A 21,168-nucleotide genomic window follows, 5' to 3' on the forward strand; every position below is an offset into this window, starting at 1 on the left:
AATTTTCTACTGAAAATAAGACAGAAACACTTGATAAGATTTCAGTTTTTGCAGTGCACAAGCAGAGCGTAGTGGGTGAGGAGTGTAGACCTGGATGAGGGACCCCAGGTAGGCAGGAGCCGTTCTTGTCAATGTTTTGCTGGGACGATATGCTATTCTCACGATTCGATTGTATTATGATTTTTGGAGTGTCGATTCTCCAATATTTGTGATTTTTGTGATTTTTAGTTTGTTTTTTTAACACCAGACCATGTGAAAAAGTTAAATGATGATGATGATGTCTACAGACTATATCAGGAACCATTTTTTCCCATGAAGTGCACATTACATGAGTCAGAGTGAAACATTTCGCCCTCTGCTGGAGAAAAGTGGTAACTTTTTCCAATCCAGTTTATAAACAAAGACTGAAATGAAGAATTTGAATTAATTTTTTTTTTTTTTTTTTAAAAGAACACCGATTTTGATACTTTGATATTCTATACTTTATACTTTGATACTATTATTTTTGCTTATTGTATTACAAATACAGGATCAACAGACTACAGCTTTAACAAAAAATGAAACTGATAAAAACCAAACTGGACTACAACAAAGCGCTTAAAAAAATAATCTAAATCTAAAATTTAACTGAACAGTGCTGAATCTTTCTTATTTATTTGTTTTTTTGATTAAAAATGTTTAAAATGAATATTTTTTGTTTTTAATTGTAAAGTATGCATTTCATAACTACCAGTGTCTGCATGTTCCTGTAAAACAAAACATTCATTTTAATTGCAATCGCAGGTGTTGTCGGCAGCTGCTGAATGTAACTAATAAAGTAACTTGTAATCTAACTAAGTTACTTTTAAAATCAAGTTATCAAAAAATTAATTAAGTTACTTTTTTAAGGGGTAATCAGTTTTGGATTACTTTTTCAAGGTAGCTGTGGCAACTCTGCTCCTGACAGGTATGAAACTCTGTTTTCTCGTCTATATGAAAGTGTTTTTTTGATCTTATCTGTTTGTTTCTCTTCGAGTGAATGCATGACTGAAAGAATTCAGCAGAGCTCTTGAGATGATCCGGCTGAGTTACAAAAGTCTAAACGTTCTTTAAGGTCAGGAACACACACCACACACACGTGCGCTCACTCACTCGAGAGACTCGATGAGCTTCTTGGGCTCGACGGGCGGCGGGTAGATGACCTCATCGATGTGGCGGCGGTTGCAGTTTGCATAGGCGGTGGAGATGTGGATGAAGGCCTCGAGGTGATGCATCTGCTGGGCCAGGCTGAGGAGCTGCTGCGTGGCGATCACATTCAGCTGCAGGGCGTGTCTGCAGGACAGAGAGGAGGAGAGGAGGAGGGGGGGAGTCAGTGTGTGAGCAGGAAAACGTCTTTGCTCATATCTCTGTTTGAGGATTTGCATGTGAGCGCGTCTGTTTGCTGAGCCTCTCAAACAGGAATGAGCAGACGAGCAGGAATCAGCACAAAAAGATGATCAGCAGCAGGAGAGGGGGAGAAGGAGAAGAAAGGAGGGAGGGGAGAGGAAGAAAAGAACATCTGCTCTCCTCTCAGAAACGACGGCCTCATCATTCTCCTCATCAGACACGAACACGTCAGCAAACACCTCCTCAGGCCGTTTAACCAAACATTCCTCTGACTGAGGAGCAGTTTGACCAGGAGATGAGACTTTAAATATTTCATTTTAACCCCCTGATTCAGTTTCATATTCTAAATATTTCTGTTATTTTCTGTCGCCCTGTTCTCTCTGAAGCACTTGGAGCTGAATGTTTGAACACATGAAATGTTCTGCGGAGAAACAGACGAGCTCCTGAGACAGCAGTAATCCTCCAAGTGTTTAAAAACCTGCAGAGTCTGAAAGCGCTTCTGATTTATCCCTCTGCTTACCGAGCTAAACGCAGCTCCACGAGAGGCATGTGGAGCTGTGTGAGGCGTCTTCATCCTGACTGAGCCGTCACCCAAATCTCTCTCAGCTCTTAAACATGACCCATCTTCCTCATAAATGTGGAGGTGTCATAAAGACAAACACCAACACTGCAACAAACTGAAATCTTATCAAGTGTTTTTGTCTTATTTTCAGTAAAAATGTCTTTTTAGACTTAGTCACTTGACCAGTCCAGAAAAATGTCTTGTTTCAAGTTATTTAAAGAGAAAAATGTGGTCTAAACTGCCTGAAACAAGTAAACAAATCTGCCAGTGGGGTAGGAGAAATGTGCTTGTGTTAAGACATTATTCTAATCTTGACAAGCACATTTCTCTCGCCCCACTGGCAGATTTGTTTCCTTGTTTTTGTCTTTAAATAACTTGAAATACGACATTTTTCTGGACTAATCAGGTGAATGTGACTCATATTAAGTCTTTAAGGTCATTTTTACTAAAAGCAAGAGAAAAACACTTGATAAGATTTAATGTTTTTGCAGTGAAAGATAGAGACAACAAACCTTTCATATCTGCAGACCTGACCCTGAGGTCTCTGTAGAGACTTGTCTTATTTTCAGTAGAAAATGTCTTTTTAGACTCAATATGAGCCACATTCACCTGACCAGTCCAGAAAAATGTCTTCATTTAAAGTCATTTAAAGACAAAAATTAGGTCTGAATTGCTTGTAACTAGGGATGGGTACCATATTAGGCACTTGTAAAGCGACGTTTCCACCAAGCAGTTCAGTACGGTTTGGTATTTTCTCTCGTGGTAGGCGGCGTGTAAGCTGGATGCCGAAAGCCGCAGCTGTTAAACAATAGCGTGACGCTGTAGCAGCGCGACACAATTTACCCCGCTAATAAATCCAACGAAGAAGAAAAACGCGACACAGTAAACAAAGAGCATAGATGGAAGACATGCAGCATTTCGTCCTCTCTGTGATTAGCATGTAGCTCTTTGATACAAAGTGTTATCAAGCTTTGTTTCAGAGAAGTCTGTGAGCCACCAGGAGAAATACAGCCACTGTCGCACAGGAAGTGATGATTCTTTTGACCAATCAACAGTCTGCAGTGTTGTAGCTCCACCTTACGAGAGCGGATCGGTTCAGTCTGGCACCCATATGAAAGGGTCCCAAAAAGTGGGACGGCTCGTCTCAGTTATTTGGGGATCTGTCCCGGGATAAGTCAGTGGAAACGCCACAAAATGCGTGACATACCGAAACAAATGGAACCAGTCTGCTTGGGGGCTTATAGGTACCGATTCATGTAGAATCAAAAGGTACCATGTAAAGGTACCTAAATGCAACCTAGTGACTGTGAGGGAGTGGAAGAGTAGGCGATTTGCCATGCTGGACATGAACGCAGCATTACAAGGTTATATACTTAATAAATTCGTTAAATTGAAAAAAAAGTATACTTTACTATTAAACAAACTGATCATTTTCTACCAAATCAACACACAAAAAAGTACAGAAAATTGGTACGGATAAGTACCAGTACCGACTGCCAGGTACTGGGCATCGGTACCATATTGTTTCAAATGTTAAAGGTACTAGGGCTGCACGGCTCGCAATTGCAATCGCAACCGCAACCGCAACCGCAACCGCAACCTCAATGTCAGCACATGCAATTCAGATTTTTCTCCATGATAACCAAGCAAGTCTGTAGACTCATCATGACACAACTTTTTTCATTAAATCGCAAGCACAATCGCAATTGCAATATTGTCCACCTAATCGCAAATCGCACCTTTTCCCCAAATCGTGCAGCACTAAAAGGTACCCATCCCTACTTGTAACAAGTTAAAAAAAATCTGCCAATGGAACAAGAGAAAAGTTGTATTAAGACATTATTCTAGTTTCAAGAAAATTTTTGAGCCAATTTTTCTTGTTCAATTGGCAGATTTTTTTACTTTTTACAAGCAATTCAGACCTCATTTCGTCTTTAAATAACTTGAAACAAGACATTTTTTCTGGACTGACCAGTTGAATGTGGCTTATAGCGAGTATAACTAGACAATTCTTACTCAAAATAAGACAAAAACACTTGATAATATTTCAGTTTCTTGCAGTGAACACCATTACTGCTTCAACTGTGATACTCTTATTTAGAGTCATACATCCAACCCTGTCATAGTGGTTTATAAAGTCCTCCTGAGAGGTCAGCTCTCAGTTCAACAGTTCCTCTGGTTAAACCTTAAACCCAAGAGGCAACATCCGGTTCAGAAAATTGAAGCCTATGTGGAAGTGCTAAATAAAATTAAAAATTGCTGTTCATCAAGAATCAGCTTGAAGCTGGCTGCAGATAGACTGGAAGTCACATACACAACCAGCCAAAAAAACAGACTTTTACAGCATTAAAAAGCATTTTTACAGCCTGGTTTAAAAAAACAGCTTGGGTCTGAAACACTAATTTCACTATTGGCACACACTGTATGGTGGTGAATTTTTTCCTAACTCAGCGGTTTAGACGTTATTAGGATCGTTTGATTGTCCTTGGCTCACGTGACGAATGGGCGCCCTGTAGCCAGCATCACAACCAATGTGGCTGCGTCTGAGGATTCAGAAACAGACGGGTTACGTCGCAACTTCCATGTTTCATACAGCCTTTGTTCAAACCCTTGAGCAGAGAGAGGAGAGCCAGCAGCAGCTCACCATCCTCAGAGTAATAACTGGGTCAGTCTTTATATATATTTATATATATAAATATATTTATATAATACAGTGCTCCTGGAGCAGGATCCAATCAGAACAGAGAGCCTGAGGCTGCCGAGAGAGGAGACACACGGTGCAACATCCAGAGTCAGAGACATCAGAGCGTTTCAGGCCGTACAGACACAAAGCACAGGATCAACACGCCGTCATTCATCAAAAGAGACGATCTAAAGATAACCACACACAGAGACGACGCCTAGAGTGAGTCTGAATGTCTGACTCTCATCCAGACATCAGTCTGAAAAGATGCTCTGACAGAGAACAGGTGTGTGTTTGGTCATGTGATGTTCATACTTGAGCGGCTCGTCGAAGCGGATGGTGGCGGCGCAGTGGAAGACAACGTTGATGCAGGCGGTGAGCCGCTCCACGTCCTCCGGGCTGATGGCGAGGCCGGGCTGCGTCAGCTCGCTGCTGATGGGGATGATCTTCTGGTGGAAGTTGGGATCGTCTTCTCGGACCCGGTCGAAGAGCTGCAGAGGAGAAAGAGAAGTGGATGATTTCACGTGTTAGTCAAGACACCAATGACACCTCTCACTGATATAAAACCGAGCAGCTCAACATGCAAACAGCTCAGAGAGGAATGCAAACCAGCTGCTGTCAGCTGAGACGGCTAACCGCTAACAGCTTTGCATGAACAACCTGCAGCAGAAACACCTCAACACCTCAGACAGGTCGCCATCTGACCTGATGTTTGCTCATTAATAGAAAACTGCACATGGAAAACAGGATGAGCAGCACGAGGAACACAGCAGGCTGACAGTTTCCTGTTTGGTGAGTTAAGTTTGAAGACGTTAGAGAGTTTTAAACTTTTCAAATCCAAAGACAGAGGCACAAAATCAGAGTTAAAGAGCTGCTTTCACTGACTTCTTACCAACTATACCTATTACACACAGTAGGTGGCGCTACACACTTCACCATTGCAGTGTGGATATAAAATAATGAAATGAAAATTAAAAAATTAAACGTCATGTTCCCTGTCTCTTATTCTAGTCATAATGTACATAGAATTTTCCCGCCTTCAGTGAGTCACATGACCAGCTGCACAGAACTCCTCATCAGAGTGTGACATCACCAACTGCTGCAGGAGGAGTGAAATTGACAGAATTTTTGAAAACAACTCCTCATAGATGACTCAATTTTGACCGAATCTGTGCAAAAAATATGTTATTTTTGTAGGAAATTTCGTCAAGAATCCGTCAATGTTGTTTTGAAAGCTGTACGACTTTTACTTTTTTGTCTAGAGGCCCAAATGCAGAAGCTTGCGGGGAGCTGGAGGCTGTACTCACATTCATTCTGATGGAGGGAGCTGAAAGGGCTTTTTTGGGTGTCACCGACTTTGAGGGCTCATAATTTGAAAACCAGGTCTGATACGTCAATTTCCATAAACACTTTTGTAAAGCAGGGTCCACTCTGTCATCATAGCGAATTTCAAGCCGATACCACTTATGGTTTTGGAGAAGATCATTTTTGTAGCACAGGCAAAAATGTGGAAAACTCTTATTTTGAAAGGCAAATTGACGGCTTCCTGTGCAAGATAGGGCTTTCCAGTCTGCAGGTAGTTTGTGCATCTCAATGAGACAAACATTTTGACGTAGGTTTAATCTTTCTACCACATTCCTACCACCTGTTATAGCCATTTTAGTGTTTTTCTGAGTGCCTTGATGGCGCTAGAGAGAAAATTATTGGATGTCGGGGATCAAGTTTGGCATCAAATACATTTTTTTGACCCATGTGATGTGTGTGCCAATTTTGGTGAGTTTTTGAGTACGTTCAGGGGCCAAATTAGAACTCAAAGACCGGAAGTAAGAAGACGAAAGTGACAAACAAAAAACAATAGGGTGCTTATAGAAACAACTTGATGATGTTAAAGAGACAGACATCCTGTGAGCCAAATGTCTTCATGACACTGATTTTATTTCCTGTTAAAACAAAAACATGAGCCGTCATCAACATTCTTACAAAGATAGAAAGTCCTGATCTCAGAGATCTTCTTCCTCTTCATGTTTCAGAGACAGTTTGATCTGAAGACGCAAGCATGTTGCGCTGACACCTGACTGACTGACAGCTGAGGACAGGTGTAACACCTCATACGTCCTGCATGTGTGCATCACGACACAAAGCTCCTCTTGTGTGACTTTACTCCACCTGTTACTCTGCTGCCTGCAAGCTGAAAGCTGAACCACATTCCTGCTCAGAACGGGGACAAGGGAGATCTGGTTTAACCCTATTACTGCCAGCACACCTCAGGAGAAAACCCAGCAGAGCGAACCACCAAGCTGAGACCCTGTGAGACTCTGTGAGACCACAGAGAGCAGAGATCAACTTGACGTCAGCGCCCAGCTTTTCTCTGAGCAGCTGCAGCCTGAGGAGAGACACCAACATGGCCGACATGTATCTGCAGAAACTCCCCCTCTCTGTGTCTCTGTCTCTCTAAAGGGGGCAGATGTTGAATCAAACAGCCTCTAGCAGCTGTTTATGTTCCTCTCCTGTCTCCTGTCTGCTCCCTCCCTGCACCAGACCACCAAATTCTCCCTTATTAGGAACGGGTACTGATGTACAGCCTGTAAGGACCCAGCACACACACAGATATACACACACAGTGTTTGTGCATCAGTCCGGCTCTGCCTCATTATGTAACGAAGTCAGAGAGGTTTCCTCCCTCTGCTGTCAGCTCACAGCTGGCGGGAGCAGGGCTGCAGGGCTGCGGGGCGGCGGTGATGAAGAGGAGCAGAAAGCTGTGTGAAGGGAGCAGCAGCACGGAGTCAAACTGAACAAAGTGTTCCTGTCACAGAGCTGCTGATGTCAGGCTCAGCCTCCTCTTCCTCAGGGTGTGAACCTGAACACAAACAAACCACAAGAGTCCTGGCAGCCCTCCACCGGCTCAGAAACCAGCCCGGCTTCATTCACACCAGAGCTCAGCACAATGCTCACAACGCTTAGGGTTTATTCTCTACGGTTTAGATCTGACCCTTATCAGGTGTCCTACCACATCAGGACACCTGTCAGGGACACACCAGACTCAGACTCAAACTACTAACACACACTGTGGACTAAAACTACAGACTCATACTACAGACCCAAATAACTATGGACTCCAAATACTGACCCAAACTATTGACTCATACTACTGACTTACACTACTGACTCAAACTACTGACTCAAACTACTGACTCAAACTACTATGGACTCAAACTACTGACTCAAACTACTGACTCAAACTACTGACTCACACTATAGACTCACACTATAGACTCACACTTTAGACTCATAATACTAACTCAAACTTCTGACTCAAACTACAGATCCAAACTACTGGCTCAGACTATGGACTTAAACTACAGACTCACACTACAGACTCAAAATATTGACTCAAACTGCTGACTTAAACTACTATGGACTCAAACTTCAGATACAAACTACTGACTCAAACTACTATGGACTCGAACTACTGACTCAAACAAATGACTCAAAAAACTGACTCAAACTACTATTGACTCAAACTACTGACTCAAACTACAGATCAAAACTACCGACTCAAACTACTATGGACTCAAACTACTCTACTGACTCAACTAACTGATTCAAACTTCTGACTCAAACTACAGATCCAAACTACTGGCTTAGATGATGGACTTGAACTACTGAATCAAACCACTGACTCAAACTACTGACTTAAACTACAGACTCAAACAACTGACTCAAACTACAGACTCAAACTACAGACTCAGACTACTGACCCAAACTACAGACTCAGACGACTGACTTGAACAACTGACTAAAACTTCAGGATTAAACTACTCAATAGAACTACTGACACAAACTACAAACTTATACTTAAGACCCATGTAAGAGACACAAACTACTGACTCATACAGCCAACTTAAACAACAGGATCAAACTACAGACTCAGACACCAAAATCATATTAAGGACTAAAACTATGGATTGACATTGCCTACACACACACTACAGACTCAAACTACCCACACAAACTACATGACCAAACTACTGACTTAAATCAGAAACTCAAAGTTCAGTTTGAAATTTCAGACTCTGACTACTGATTCCAACTACAAACACAAACTACAGACTCAAATTACAGACTTAAACAACTGACTCCAACTGCAGGATCAAACTACAAGAGAGAAAGTAAGAACAGAAAGTTTCAGGTTTGTCCAAAGCTAAAAGCAGCAAAAAGAAAGTTCAGCAGTCAAAAAAAGAGGTTCAGAGATTTTACTGAAACAGGAAATGAGATCAGAGGAAACACAGAGAGGAGTTTGTAACAACGCTTTTCTCAACCACAAACTTTCCTTACTGGAGTTTATTAAAACGCTTTAAATCATTTCCTTAATTGTTAAACTAGAAATTCAAACTATGTCAGAGCTGAGTCTGTTTACATCCAGGTAGTAGATCTTTAGAGCATCAAAGCAGCAGAGCTGCAGCTGCAGTTGGCTGGAGGATGAACTACAGCTCAGATAATAAGTGGAATAAAAATCAGATGTTCAGACTTTCAACTTCAGCTCATATAAAAACAGAGAGCATCTCTCAGACTCTGATGAACTGGAGGAAGGTTGAGCAGAGATCCATCAGAGGCGCAGAGCATCAGGGTCAGCGGGGTGAGCGAGGCCGTGTACCGTGGGCTTCAGAGCTCTCTTTGTTCTGGGCGCGGGCAGAGAAAGGCATTGTGGGATTGTTCTGTTGCTTTGTTTAAAGCTCCTTTCTTGTGCCAGGCATCCAGCGCTCACATCAACCATCACACCCGTCTCCAGCCCACAGCCGGCTCAGAGAAAACCGCTTTGTGCAGGAGGACAAAGGTCCGTCAGTCTGTTTCCTCAGCTCGCTCTGAAGGTGGAAACATGTCCCCGCTTCAGGTCGTGGCCTTGAACGAGCAGGGATTCAGGTCTTACACAGGCCACAGGTCGTCTATAAACTCTGTGAATGATTGGTTCTGATCTGACATGAGGACTCCACCCGTCCTTCCTCCTGTTGCTCACTTTAAAGACCATGAGAGCGATAAATCTTCCTCGTGGAGCGCTGGAAACAGCCGCTCTCTGGACTTGCACAGAAACCAAACACTAATGGCTCTCTCCTCTCAGCCAGGAAACCTGAGAAACAGCCTCTCTGCTCACTAACTGCTCTTTAAGTGAGCTCACAGCCTTTCACAGAGCCTTCAGAGCTTTCCCCGGAGACAGAGAGACGACGGTAGAAGAAAGAGAAGAGCTGAGAGGAGCCACTGGAGAGGAGAGGAAAGTGTTTCTTCCTGTGCATTGTTGGAAAGTTTATGTTGAATTGTTACAGGGTGACCCTGCACAGACTCTTGGAGGAGGTCGTACTCTCTGAGAGCCGGCTGGTGGCTGAAGGAGACGATGAAAAGCAGAGATAATAAAGACTCTTCTATAAAATTTCTGCTTTCAGATTACAGGAGCTTTGTGTTTCTAATTTTATGTCTGAACTCATTTTTTAAACATCAGACTGATGTGCAAACACATTTTAAAGAGCTTTTCAACCACAAGAAAGTTCCCCAGGAACTTCATGCATTTCCATTGTCAAAGAAGTCTAGGAACTTTGGGGGCGGGGCCTGAAAGGCAGAACATTTCTGATTGGGAGATCACCCTCAGTTTCTCTATATCTCCACCACACGTCACTAGAGATGGGCACCTTTCACATTTGAAAACATACAATACCGATGCCCGGTATCTGGCAATCAGTACCGGTACTCAATGATACCAAGTTTTGGTACTTTTTTTTGTGTTTATGTGGTAAAAAAATATCAACTTGTTCAATAATGAAATATATATATTTTTTCAATTTAACGTATTCATTCTTCAATATATAACCTTGAAATGCTGTGTTAATGTCCAGCGTGGGAAATCCCCTACTCTCCCACTCCCTCACAGTCACAAGGATGCATTTAGATACCAAAACATGGTACCTTTTGATTTTACATTAATCAGTACCTGATACTTTTGACAGAATTTGGTTGGTACCTATAAAAGTACCTAATTGGGTACCCATCCCTACACGTCACTGACCTAAGGACTACAGGAGACACAGACAACAACAGGCCACAGAAAGTATTTAGTTCCGGTAAAAGTAGACCAGGGAACAAAAAGTAACCAGTCTGTGTTCTTGTAACTGATGTGAAAAGTCTTGAAGTGGGCTTCAACTTCCAGTCAGGATGTTCAGTTTAGTTTGTCTCGCCATTGCACACGTTCTACAGCATTTCCACTGACTAACCCGGGACAGATCTCCAAATAACAAGACAAGTCGTCCTATTTTTTGGGGACACTTCTGTAGGGGTACCAGACTAAACCGATCTGATCCCAGGGAGGTGGAGCTACAGTCCGTTGATTGGTTTAAAGAATCGTCACTTCAACAGTGCGACAGTGGCTGTATTTCTCCAAAAACTAAGCTTGATTGTGCTTTGTAACAAAAGCCACATGGAAATCCCAAAGAAGACAAATTGCTGGATGTTTCCGAGTGTTGCTCTTGATTTACTGTGTTGCGTTTTCTTCTTTGTTGGATTTATTTGTGGTGTTCATGCTGTTATTAAACTGATGCAGCTAGCGGTATATGGCTTACACACCGCCTACCAAGAGGGGGCACTGTTGGCTGTGGAAACGCAAACAGGACCAGGCTTAACCGAGACAACTCAGACCAAACCGTGCTGATCTAAACCGGACTGCTTGGTGGAAATGGGGACTAAGAGTGTTATAAACGCGTCTCTCAGGCACAAACACAAAGAGGACTGGTTCCCTGAGTCTCATTGCTCAGAGTGTTTCTGCAGACAGAGGATGTTCTCCACCTCCTCTCCAAAGATCAGACTCTGTTCTCTATGAGGAGGTTTATGATGCACAGATGGAGGTGGGATCCTCCTCTCACCGTGTCTCTGAGGCCGTCTCAGGGTCCTGCAGGTTTCTGCAGTGCGAGAGGACTTGGAGAGAGAAACACAGTGTGGGCTGAGCTCCCAAAGTCCTCTGCGCATGTCTGCATCCTCTCCCTGACTGCAGCTGTGACGTTTCCATGTGCTAATTTGTTTCATAAACTGGAGTTAATGTGTCCTAATTACAGGCTGAAGCATCTCAGAGGAGCTGCTCAGCTGCTGACGCTCTCCCTCTTACAGCACGGTGCAGATCAGACCTGCTCTCATCCCTGTCAGCTCATCTCTGTGAGGCAAAGACCTGCAGGATTCAGATTATAACTCCTCCATCATGAGGCACAGAGGAGCGTGTGGGGAACGCGTCTGATCCTGCATGCTTCAGGTGCGTCTGCGCTGACGGCTGCAGAAACAGTTCAGACGAGGATTTCAGCGGCTCCACAGGTGGAAACAGGGACGCCTGTTTGAGCCGGAGGCAAATCAATACATCCTGAATATTTACACGCTGGGAACGATCACCTGGCTCGGGATGCAAACAGGAGGAAATCAATAAGGCGATGCAGTCAGGACGGATCAGGGTGGGATAATGTGCTCAGCACTGAAAACCACAGAGCAGGAGTCAGTTTGATACACCACAGACAGAGCAGACAGAGTCCACCTCTGAAGAGACAAACCTCGCAGAGGAATTTAATGAAGCTTTTCTTCAGACACAGACTCTCTAACGCGAGTCTGTTCTTTATTCTGTGATGTGTTTCAGGAAACAAAGATTTAATATCTACAATAAGACGTCAGCTCATCGTGTTTGGATCAGCTGTGACGTCAGAGCGGCAGGACGCTGACGTCTCTGGCATGTAAGGAATGGAGATGACTGTTACAGTGTGAAGTCTGAGCCTTGCTTTATTTCAGTCATGATGTCAAACATTCATCAGCCCAGGTGTGCTGACATGACGCCTGAGTCAGGAGGAAAACTCAGCATGAGGAACAGAGGTTAAAAGAAATATTGTCAGTGTGGGAAAGAAAAGAGGAAACTGAAATAAATCCTCGTCAGAAAACAAACTGAAATTCTCTCAGACTGTCTTTGTGTCTATTTATCTGATGAACAGCTGATTTACTGATCAATCCTCAGATATGACCCATATTCATCTCACAGTCCCTCAGACTAAACCTGAAATCTGCCTGATCCCACCTCTCCTCTTGACCTCTGACCCCAGACTGATCTGCATCAACAGTCCCACCAGAACAAAGACAGAGAGACAGACAGGCGTCCTGAATGTCAGTGTGGGAGCTGCAGAGCACTCAGTCAGATTCCTGTCCCTCGTCCTCTCTCCTCCTCGGGGCGGCTCTTTGAAAAAACACCATGGGACAGATCCTTCAGCGGTTACCTAGCAACAGGTAGAGAGAGAGGTGGCGGCCGGCTCTTAGGATGAGCTAGAGAGGCTCCTCGAGAGACGAGAACCAGCGCTCTCCTTTATGAATTATCCCAACAGACTCAAACTGACCTGAAGGCTGGAGTGAATAACAATCAGACCACGAGGTACAGACAGAGAGAGAAATCATGATGACATCACATCTGATACAGGGCGAGCATCAGCCAGTGCATTGACGACAGAGGTCTACAGAGCATCAGCTGAGATCTACAGAGTTTCAGTTAGTCTAAGACCTACAGAGCTTTAGTCTGAGATCTACATAGCTGTTGTTAGCGTTAGTCTGCGATTTACAGAGCATCAGCTAATGTTATTCTGAGATCTACAGAGAAGCAGTTAATCTGAGATCTACTGAGCATCAGCTAGTGTTAGTCTAAGATCTACAGAGCATCAGTTAGTCTGAGATCCACTAAGCACATCAGTTGACGTTAGTCCAAGATCTTTAGAGCATCAGTTTTCCAAGACCTACAGAGCATCAGTTAGTGTCTTTCTAGGATCTAAAAAAACCATCAATTAGTGTTAGTCTGAGAGCTACAGAGCATCAGTTAGTCTGAAATCTACACAGCATCATTTAGTCTCAGACCTACAGAGCATCAGTTAGTGTTAGTCTAAGACCTACAGGGCACCAGTTAGTGTTAGTCTAAGACCTACAGAGAATCAGTTAGTGTTTGTCTGAGACCTACAGAGCATCATTTAGTCTGAGAGCTACAGAGCATCAGTGAATCTGAGACGTGCAGAGCATCATTTAGTCTCAGATTTACAGAGCATAAGTTAGTCTTGGTCTAAGACCTGCAGAGCATTAGTTCGTGTAAGTTTAAGACCTACAGAGCATCAGTTAGTGTGAGCCTAAGACCTACAGAGCATCAATTAGTGTTAGTCTTAGACCTACAGAGCATCAGTTAGTGTTAGTCTTAGACCTACAGAGCATCAGTTAGTGTAAGTTTGAGACCTACAGAGCATCAGCTAGTCTCAGATCTACAGAGCACAAGTTAGTGTCAGACTAAGACCTACAGAGCATTAGTTAGTCCAAGACCTACAGAGCATCAGTTAATCCTAGATTTACAGAGCAGCAGTTAGTTTTAGTCTGAGACCTATAGAGCATCAGTTAGGGTGGATGGCAGATCATCAGAAAAGAAAGCAAAACAAGAAAAAGAGAAAAACAGACAGAACACAATACCTGAGGTTTACCAGAGATTTAAAAATAGTCTCTGTTAGAGAGAGAAAGAAAGAGTCAGAGTGTCAGAGAGTGTGTGTGTGTGTGTGTGTGTGTGTGTGTGTGTGTGTGTGTGTGTGTTTGTGTGTGTGTGTATGTGAGAGAGATTTGGCTGTGTGTGATTTTCTTAGGTGTGCTGACATTTTGAGGCCAACAACAGCGGAGCAGAGCGGCACATCAATACACACACACACACACACACACACACACACACACACACACACACACACACACACACACAGGAATCTTTAAACCTCATTAAGTCGAGTGTAGTTGGGAGGTTTTCTGTTGAGTCATGCTTTGCTGCTCGCTCTGATCCAGCTGACGCCACACATTCAGATCTTTCCTCACCTCCACCCACTCCTCCACTCTCCCTTTCTCTTCCTCTGATCTCTCCCCCCTCTGGTCCTCTCCTTCTCTCCTTCCTCTCCTCATCCTCCCTCTCACCTGTGCTCCCTCACACCCAGGCTTCCTGGTTTTACCAGCTGACCTGTTGGACTCTCTGGGTCGTTGAGTTTGTTTCTCTAGCAGCAGCTGCAGACTAAACTCAGGCAAATTCATGTCGCTCCATAAACTCCTGACCACAACAGGACCTAAAGCAGCCTCCTTTGAATGGAGATTTGAATCAACAGCCCAGTAGTCAAATGTCGAAGCGTTTCTGAAGGCCTCATCAGGCCTCTGACAGCTGGCTCTCACAGATAGATCATTTATAGTCCTGTTTACTGAAGACTGGAAGGACACTAGGATCCTATTTTTTCTAGACATTGAAGCCAACGCTTAAAACTCTTCTTGGTTTGATTCATACATCCCGCCTGTTGCTCACACATGCAGAGAGAAATCCTGAAGGAGCTATGTCTCACCTTGCACGTCATCATGTCGCTGACCCTCTGCTTCATGGACTGTCCAGCTTTGGGTCTGACCAGGATGTAGAGCGCTTTGACTTCAGGACACGACCTCAGCAGCTTCTCCACCAGCACCTTCCCCATGAAGCCCGTGGCTCCTGTGATCAGCACGTTCTTCCCAGAGTAAAACTCCGGGATGGACGCCATCCTGTCCGCCGTAGTGCTGCTGCAGAGGTCTGCTCGTCTGGGCTGCACGTCTGCGGCCTGCTCCTCAAACCCTTCCAGGCCCCGGTCCTCAGACAGCTCCTGCAGAGAGACGAAGAGGAGGAAGAGGAGGAGAGTGAGCCACGTGTTTCATCCAGGTACCACGACTGTCGACCTTCAGACCCGCAGAAGAACTCAGAGCCAGCATGCAAATGAGATAAATATTCATAGTGAAGCTGAGAGAGAGGGCAGTGTGTGTGTGTTTGTGTGTGTGTGTGTGTAACAGGAAGAGGCTGAGCTCCAGAGGAAGAGTCGAATAAAGAGGGTGTGTTTCCTGTGTGTTAAACTCAGAGCTGCAGCTTCTTAACAGGATCTGTGTAACGTTTATCTCTTCCTCTTTTTCTGCAGACTCACTGCAGTTTGTGAAAAACGACAACCACACACCAAAACACTTCTTTAAGAAGATGAACCGACCTCAATGTACTTAAATAAGACAGATTAATGGATCAGATCCTCAGACACTGAGTGGATTCAGCTCTGGTTTCAGTAAAAAAAGTCAACAGTTATAAAAGAGAAGAGGTTTCTTTTTTAACAGTCTGAGGCAGCGATATAAAGTAACTCTTTTTATCTGATGAAAAGATAAAATCTCAGTTAAACCAGAATGAAACACAGAGATGAATCTAGAGGAATGACATCCTGTGGTGAATCTTCAGAAAACCGACCAATCAGGTGCCGGCTGTGAGCTGGTGTGTGCTGTTGGCTCAGGTTCATCCCTGTGAGCTGAGATCCACACAGCAGCAGATCCAGTTCAACATCAGCTCGAAGCCGCAACATTTACACAACAGCCTGAGTCACACACACACTTCCCTGAGATAAAGTGACCCAGACTTGCTCTCTGCATTGTTCTTTTGATGCATCCTGGGGGGTCTGTTTTTCTACGGCAGCCTGATTGGATCAGAGTCAGCTGTGATGGCGAGGTGTGACGGACCATGTCGGCTCATTAGGGTCAACTTAGTATGAGGAATCAGGAGCTGGGTTTGCTGTTTTAGCTGTGGCAGAGAGCCAGGTTCTTCAGGGTCCTGATGCTCAGAGTCTCTGACAGAATCACCTTCATCAGCCCGACTCAACGGTGAATCTAGAGTCATTTTTAGGGATGTAACGATGCATCGCAAGACAGTTAAAAAACAATACAAATGTATGCTGATCATAAATTGTATATAGAGTGGACAGCGTGGCTTCAACCATTTACCATTGTACGGTCTTGAAACCAAAATACCCCTGTCACATGGCCGTTGTGCAGCCAGAGTCTGTGCAGTAGAGACTGTGAGGGATTCTGGGAGAATCTGAGTGGAGCTGGGTGACAAAAATGAAAATATTTTTTTTTTCTTTCGAGAGTCTAATCACTTCTTGACTCTACCTCCTGACATATTTTAATATCCCTGGAAAAAATACGCAAGAACAGCAGCTGTCAATCATTGTTAAACGTAATGTAAAACCTCATTTTTAACCTCTTATAACTAATGAAAACAAAACTTGTGGTATCTTCAAATCACCACCACAATCAGACATAAGAAACATTTCTACGAGGTGTATTAATTTCTTAAAGTTTGACCACAGCCCATCTGGAATGACTGGAGAGATGGATTTTTTGACCTATACTGCAGCCAGTCACCAGGGGGAGCAGTTTTTGTGGAAACCTCACTTCGAGCCGAGCAAGATGACGTCCATTTTTTTTACAGTCCACGATGATGATTCAAATCAGTTGAGATAAAAAAAACAAAGTAAATCCTCATTTGGTTCCTACATTTAGTTTTTTTAATGTTAGATTTTTTAAAAAGTCTATTTTTGAAATTTATTTTTTGGTGTTCAAGATAAAATATAAGTTCACTTGCACTTTTAAGAAAAGGACATACTTTGTTGTGCTCAGTTTACCCTACCTCAGTGAAATAAAAAGGAATTTCTCTTTAATTTGTCAAAAATAAGAAAATTATATATTGTAGTTTTTATACATTTAAATATATCTATAGTCATATTTTATCTGCAAGCTGATTCTGTTTAAAAAAAAAGCATGAGAAGTAGTAATTAAGTAATTATGATCTTCAGCATAACAAGGGTTCAGGATAACATCAGTGGCACCTTCGTTCATAACTAACCAATCAGGTGTCAGCAGGCTTTGATTGGGCAGGTAAAACAGGATGTATGGGGAGCAACAGCAGGAGGAACAATGTATGTGAAAGCAGACAACCTGATCTAAATCTGATCTTCAGGGGCCGAATCAGCCCTCTGAGAAAGATTCAACCTAGGTTTGACTGAATTCACAGAGTTCACAGAGAGTTCACCACGCTCAGAGGTAAACTGTGTGTTCAAACACCAGCTCTGAGGATCTATTGTCCCCCTGAGTGGGGCTCAAAGACCGTCACATGGAGCTTCAGACTCAGTCAACTCTCAGCCAACAAACACCAGGTCCCTCCTTCCACCTGTGAGAGGATGAAAATAACCGTGGCGTCAGAGGATGAAGGTGAGTGTGTGTTAAAGTTAACAAGAGCAGTTTAGCTAATCTGTAACTCGGACATGAAAAGCTCTTTATGACAGTTTTTATTACGGCGTCAGGAGCTCTCTTGTTCCCTTTTGACAGTAAACTGATCGTACTGTCAGCTCGACTTCAGCTGTTTACTGTGAGTCTGAACGCTCACAGGCAGATCCCTGATCCTTCTACCCCCTTACAGGAGCCTGTGAACAGAGAGGCTGATGGGAGGCCTGCTCCTGGCTCACACACAGCCTAGCGTTTAGCCTGCAGTCTGAAGCTGATGAGCGCTTTCCGAGTTTCAGCCGAGCAGTGATTTGTTTTTCCTCCCTGCTGCTTCTTTCATCCTCTCCTGAGCTGCAGCTTCCAGAAGACAGAAACCAAATCCTCCTGAGCCAAACGGCCCAGATAACAAAACAGTCTTGTGTTTGCTTTGAGCCGTCTGTGTGTGTGTGTAATATTGAGTTTCACACACACACACACTGAGAGGAGATAAGTGTGTGTTTCAGTTTTACTCTAACACCTGCAGCATGTTTTAATCCCTCTATTCAGCACCGGGAGGTGAAACCTGCAGGTTAGCTTCTCTCACACACACATATACTCACACTCACACACACACTCACTGTAATAAAGGGTCGGTGAAGGTCTTCCGTTGAGGCCCCTGACATTCCAGCTCTGTGTTTCGCTCAGATCCCCGTGGACTCAGGACGAGGGCTGAAAGTCACCACGGATTAGCGCCTGACAATAGAAATGTTCCTGCAGCTGGAAAGGACGCCACATCCCAGATACACCCCTCTCTCTCTCTCTCACACATACACTCTCACACACACTCTCATACACTCATGCATTCTTGTAAAGGTTAGCTAGCCCCGCCTCCAGACTCTCAGTGACATGCTGATGATGTCCAGCCTCCTCCTGCTGCTGCTGCAGGCCGACATGGAAACAGGAGCTAAACTGAGTCCAGATCCGCGTCTGAACGGGGCTCAGGGTTATTTCAGATACTCTGGCGTGTTTGGCGTGTTTAACATTCCTGATTTCTGATCCCAAAATAAAGATAAGCGCTGGTTCCAAAGATCTCTGAAGTTCATTTGTTAAGAGAAACTTTGAGCACTTTGTCAAAACACACGAACAAAACTACACCAGCTAATCTCAGGTTAAAGGCTTACTGTTCTTTACAGAAGCTCATTAAATGAAGAGGAACAAATGGATAAATTTTCTCATTGTTTCTAAACAACATAATGATCTAAAGGTTAAAAAAAGGTCAGATTAAGTCTGTTATGGAAGTTATAATCCTGACAGGTGAGCAGAGTGTCTCTGATGTAACCTCAGTGAGCTCTCTTTGACTTTTTTCTGTTTAAAGAGTGAAACTTCTACAAGAACTTCCAGGTACACAAAAAAAGTGAAAAAAAAATATGTTACTTTTTTGTTTCATATCATATTTGATTGCAAAGTATAAACTTGGAATTAGGGCTGGGCGATATGGCATTTTATCCATGTCTTGATATCTTGATTTAGCCTTGGGATGTTGCCTTGATACGCACAATCGAACCAGAATGTCAACACTTGATATGTGTATTGATATTTATTATTATTATTCATATTAATTATGTATCCATGTATCCATTCTGATGTATCAACTCATCAGATCTAAATTTGTAAAAAAAAAAAAACAGAGATGGAAAAAGTCTTATTTTTCAATGTGGAAACCACAAAAATGTGCAGCGATTCATTTTATAACTTAGAATGCAAAAATAAATAGTAAATTTCAATGCTTATGAAATTTAGCAAACAACACCTTTTTGCATTGAAACGGGGAATTCCAAAGTATTTAAGTACAACTGTTTACAAAACCATCAGGTGCCAACAAGATTTTACAGATTTAATGCCATAGACCGCCCCACTGCTCTGACACACAAAACACACAAACTACACTACGCACTAGACACACTACTACACAACAACAATGTAATCCAGACTTGTTAAAGTCACAAATAGATCAAAAGTCACTTTGCTGCATGTTGTAACTCCCGGAACTTCCCCTCTCTCCTAGCAACCAGTTGATTGTTCTGATTGGCTGAGGTGATTCCATTTCGACCAATAGGAAACGAGTGTAATCCATCCATCTGTTTGTAACACAGTTGACATTTTCTCCATTTTTTGGTTCTTGTACTAACTGCAGACCTTGAACGTGCCACCACCTGACCTCAATCACTTCTTATTTCTGAGCATTTTCCTCAAAGTTTGTTTTTTTTACATTTATAGTAAGAACACCAAAAAATATTGGTAACACAGAGAATTGAAGCGCCCCATGTACAGACAATCATTTTGATGATATATTAATGATGAGGAGTAGAAACATGCCACATTTTTTTCAAGATTCACACCAAAAAGGATGTGACTTCAATTGATTTAAGTCATGTGACTTTGGAGCAAACCATGACGCTGATTTCCCAGACACACAAATGAATTCACAAATGAATATTATTATCTTAAACAAATAATACTGAAAAGCAAACTTGACATTCTAGAAATCAGACAGCACAAAAACTGCAAATTCCAACTCATGATTTGCATTTTTAGCTAAATTAATTATGGAACCTGTTAATTTTCTGTATTAAATCAAGTAAAATATCACCCAGATAACCCACTGTAAAATTGGTCATTGCTTGAAATTAATATTTAGTAAAATTGGCAAGTATATTGTTATTATAGAATTACTCTCAAACACAGACTCCAGAGGTAACTTTCTGGTAAAATTAACGATTAAACAGTTTTTATGAGTCAGTCTGTGGTTTAACTCTTCATCTGTAAGTGATGGCCTCTCTCTGAGTCTGCAGGTTTGCTCATCCTTATCCATCCCACGCTGAGTAAAGAGAAAGAAGACAACATCTCTCAGCTTTCCCCTCGCTGCCGTCACTGACTCACCTCTTCCTCACTCTGAGTCCTAACTTGGAGAGAAAGTCTGAGACGCGAAGGACGACCTCTGAAACCTTCAGGGACCAGAGTCTCCATCAGGCCATCCAAAGTCACTCAGGGTCAGTCCTAAAATAAAGTTTGGAGCTGCAGAGATTCACTAATGTTCCTCTACTCCATGTTTCCTCTCACTGAAGCTGTGTGTGTGTGTGTTTACTCTCAGAGCTCTGCTCCCCAGGAGGTCCTCGCTGTGTGTCTGAGGCGCCTGTTTTAAGCCTCTGCAGCTCTGCAGCATCCTCCTGCTGCCTCACAGACCCTCTGTTAGTGGGTCAGCCGAGTGCTGCCAGGACGCAGGAAAGACTCCACTCTACAGCTGCACGCTGCCTTTCACTATTATACACGCACAAAAGACGACAACGCAAGGGAGGAGGAGGAGGGAGGGGATGTGGGAAAATAGAAAGACCAAAATGCAGCCAGTAATTAAAGGAGCATCAGTCAGGATGGATGGCAGTGCCAGGCACAGAGAGGGAGAGTCAGGCCC

At 43.2% G+C, this 21,168-nt stretch overlaps 1 protein-coding gene across 3 annotated transcripts in view; it reads right to left on the reverse strand.

Moving 5' to 3' along the window:
• Window positions 1-21,168, reverse strand: part of LOC141810708 (fatty acyl-CoA reductase 1) — a 45,216-nt gene that overhangs the window by 9,125 nt on the left and 14,923 nt on the right. For 2 of the 3 annotated variants that reach the window (XM_074698477.1, XM_074698476.1), the window contains exons 1-4: window positions 18,338-18,397; window positions 15,005-15,292; window positions 4,926-5,101; window positions 1,132-1,311 (exon numbers count right to left, since the gene is read on the reverse strand). In XM_074698477.1, coding sequence (XP_074554578.1) covers window positions 1,132-1,311; window positions 4,926-5,101; window positions 15,005-15,292; window positions 18,338-18,382 — 689 coding nt within the window. In that variant the 5' untranslated portion in view covers window positions 18,383-18,397. Of the gene's footprint in view, window positions 1-1,131; window positions 1,312-4,925; window positions 5,102-15,004; window positions 15,293-18,337; window positions 18,398-21,168 lie in introns of those variants that run through there. The other variant, XM_074698478.1, reaches the window with a different exon arrangement.

The sequence above is a fragment of the Halichoeres trimaculatus genome, unplaced genomic scaffold (genome assembly GCF_033239565.1).
Source record: "Halichoeres trimaculatus isolate MK-OKI-2021-1 unplaced genomic scaffold, fHalTri1.1 fHalTri1_scaffold_21, whole genome shotgun sequence".
NCBI classification, from domain to species: Eukaryota; Metazoa; Chordata; class Actinopteri; order Labriformes; family Labridae; genus Halichoeres; species Halichoeres trimaculatus.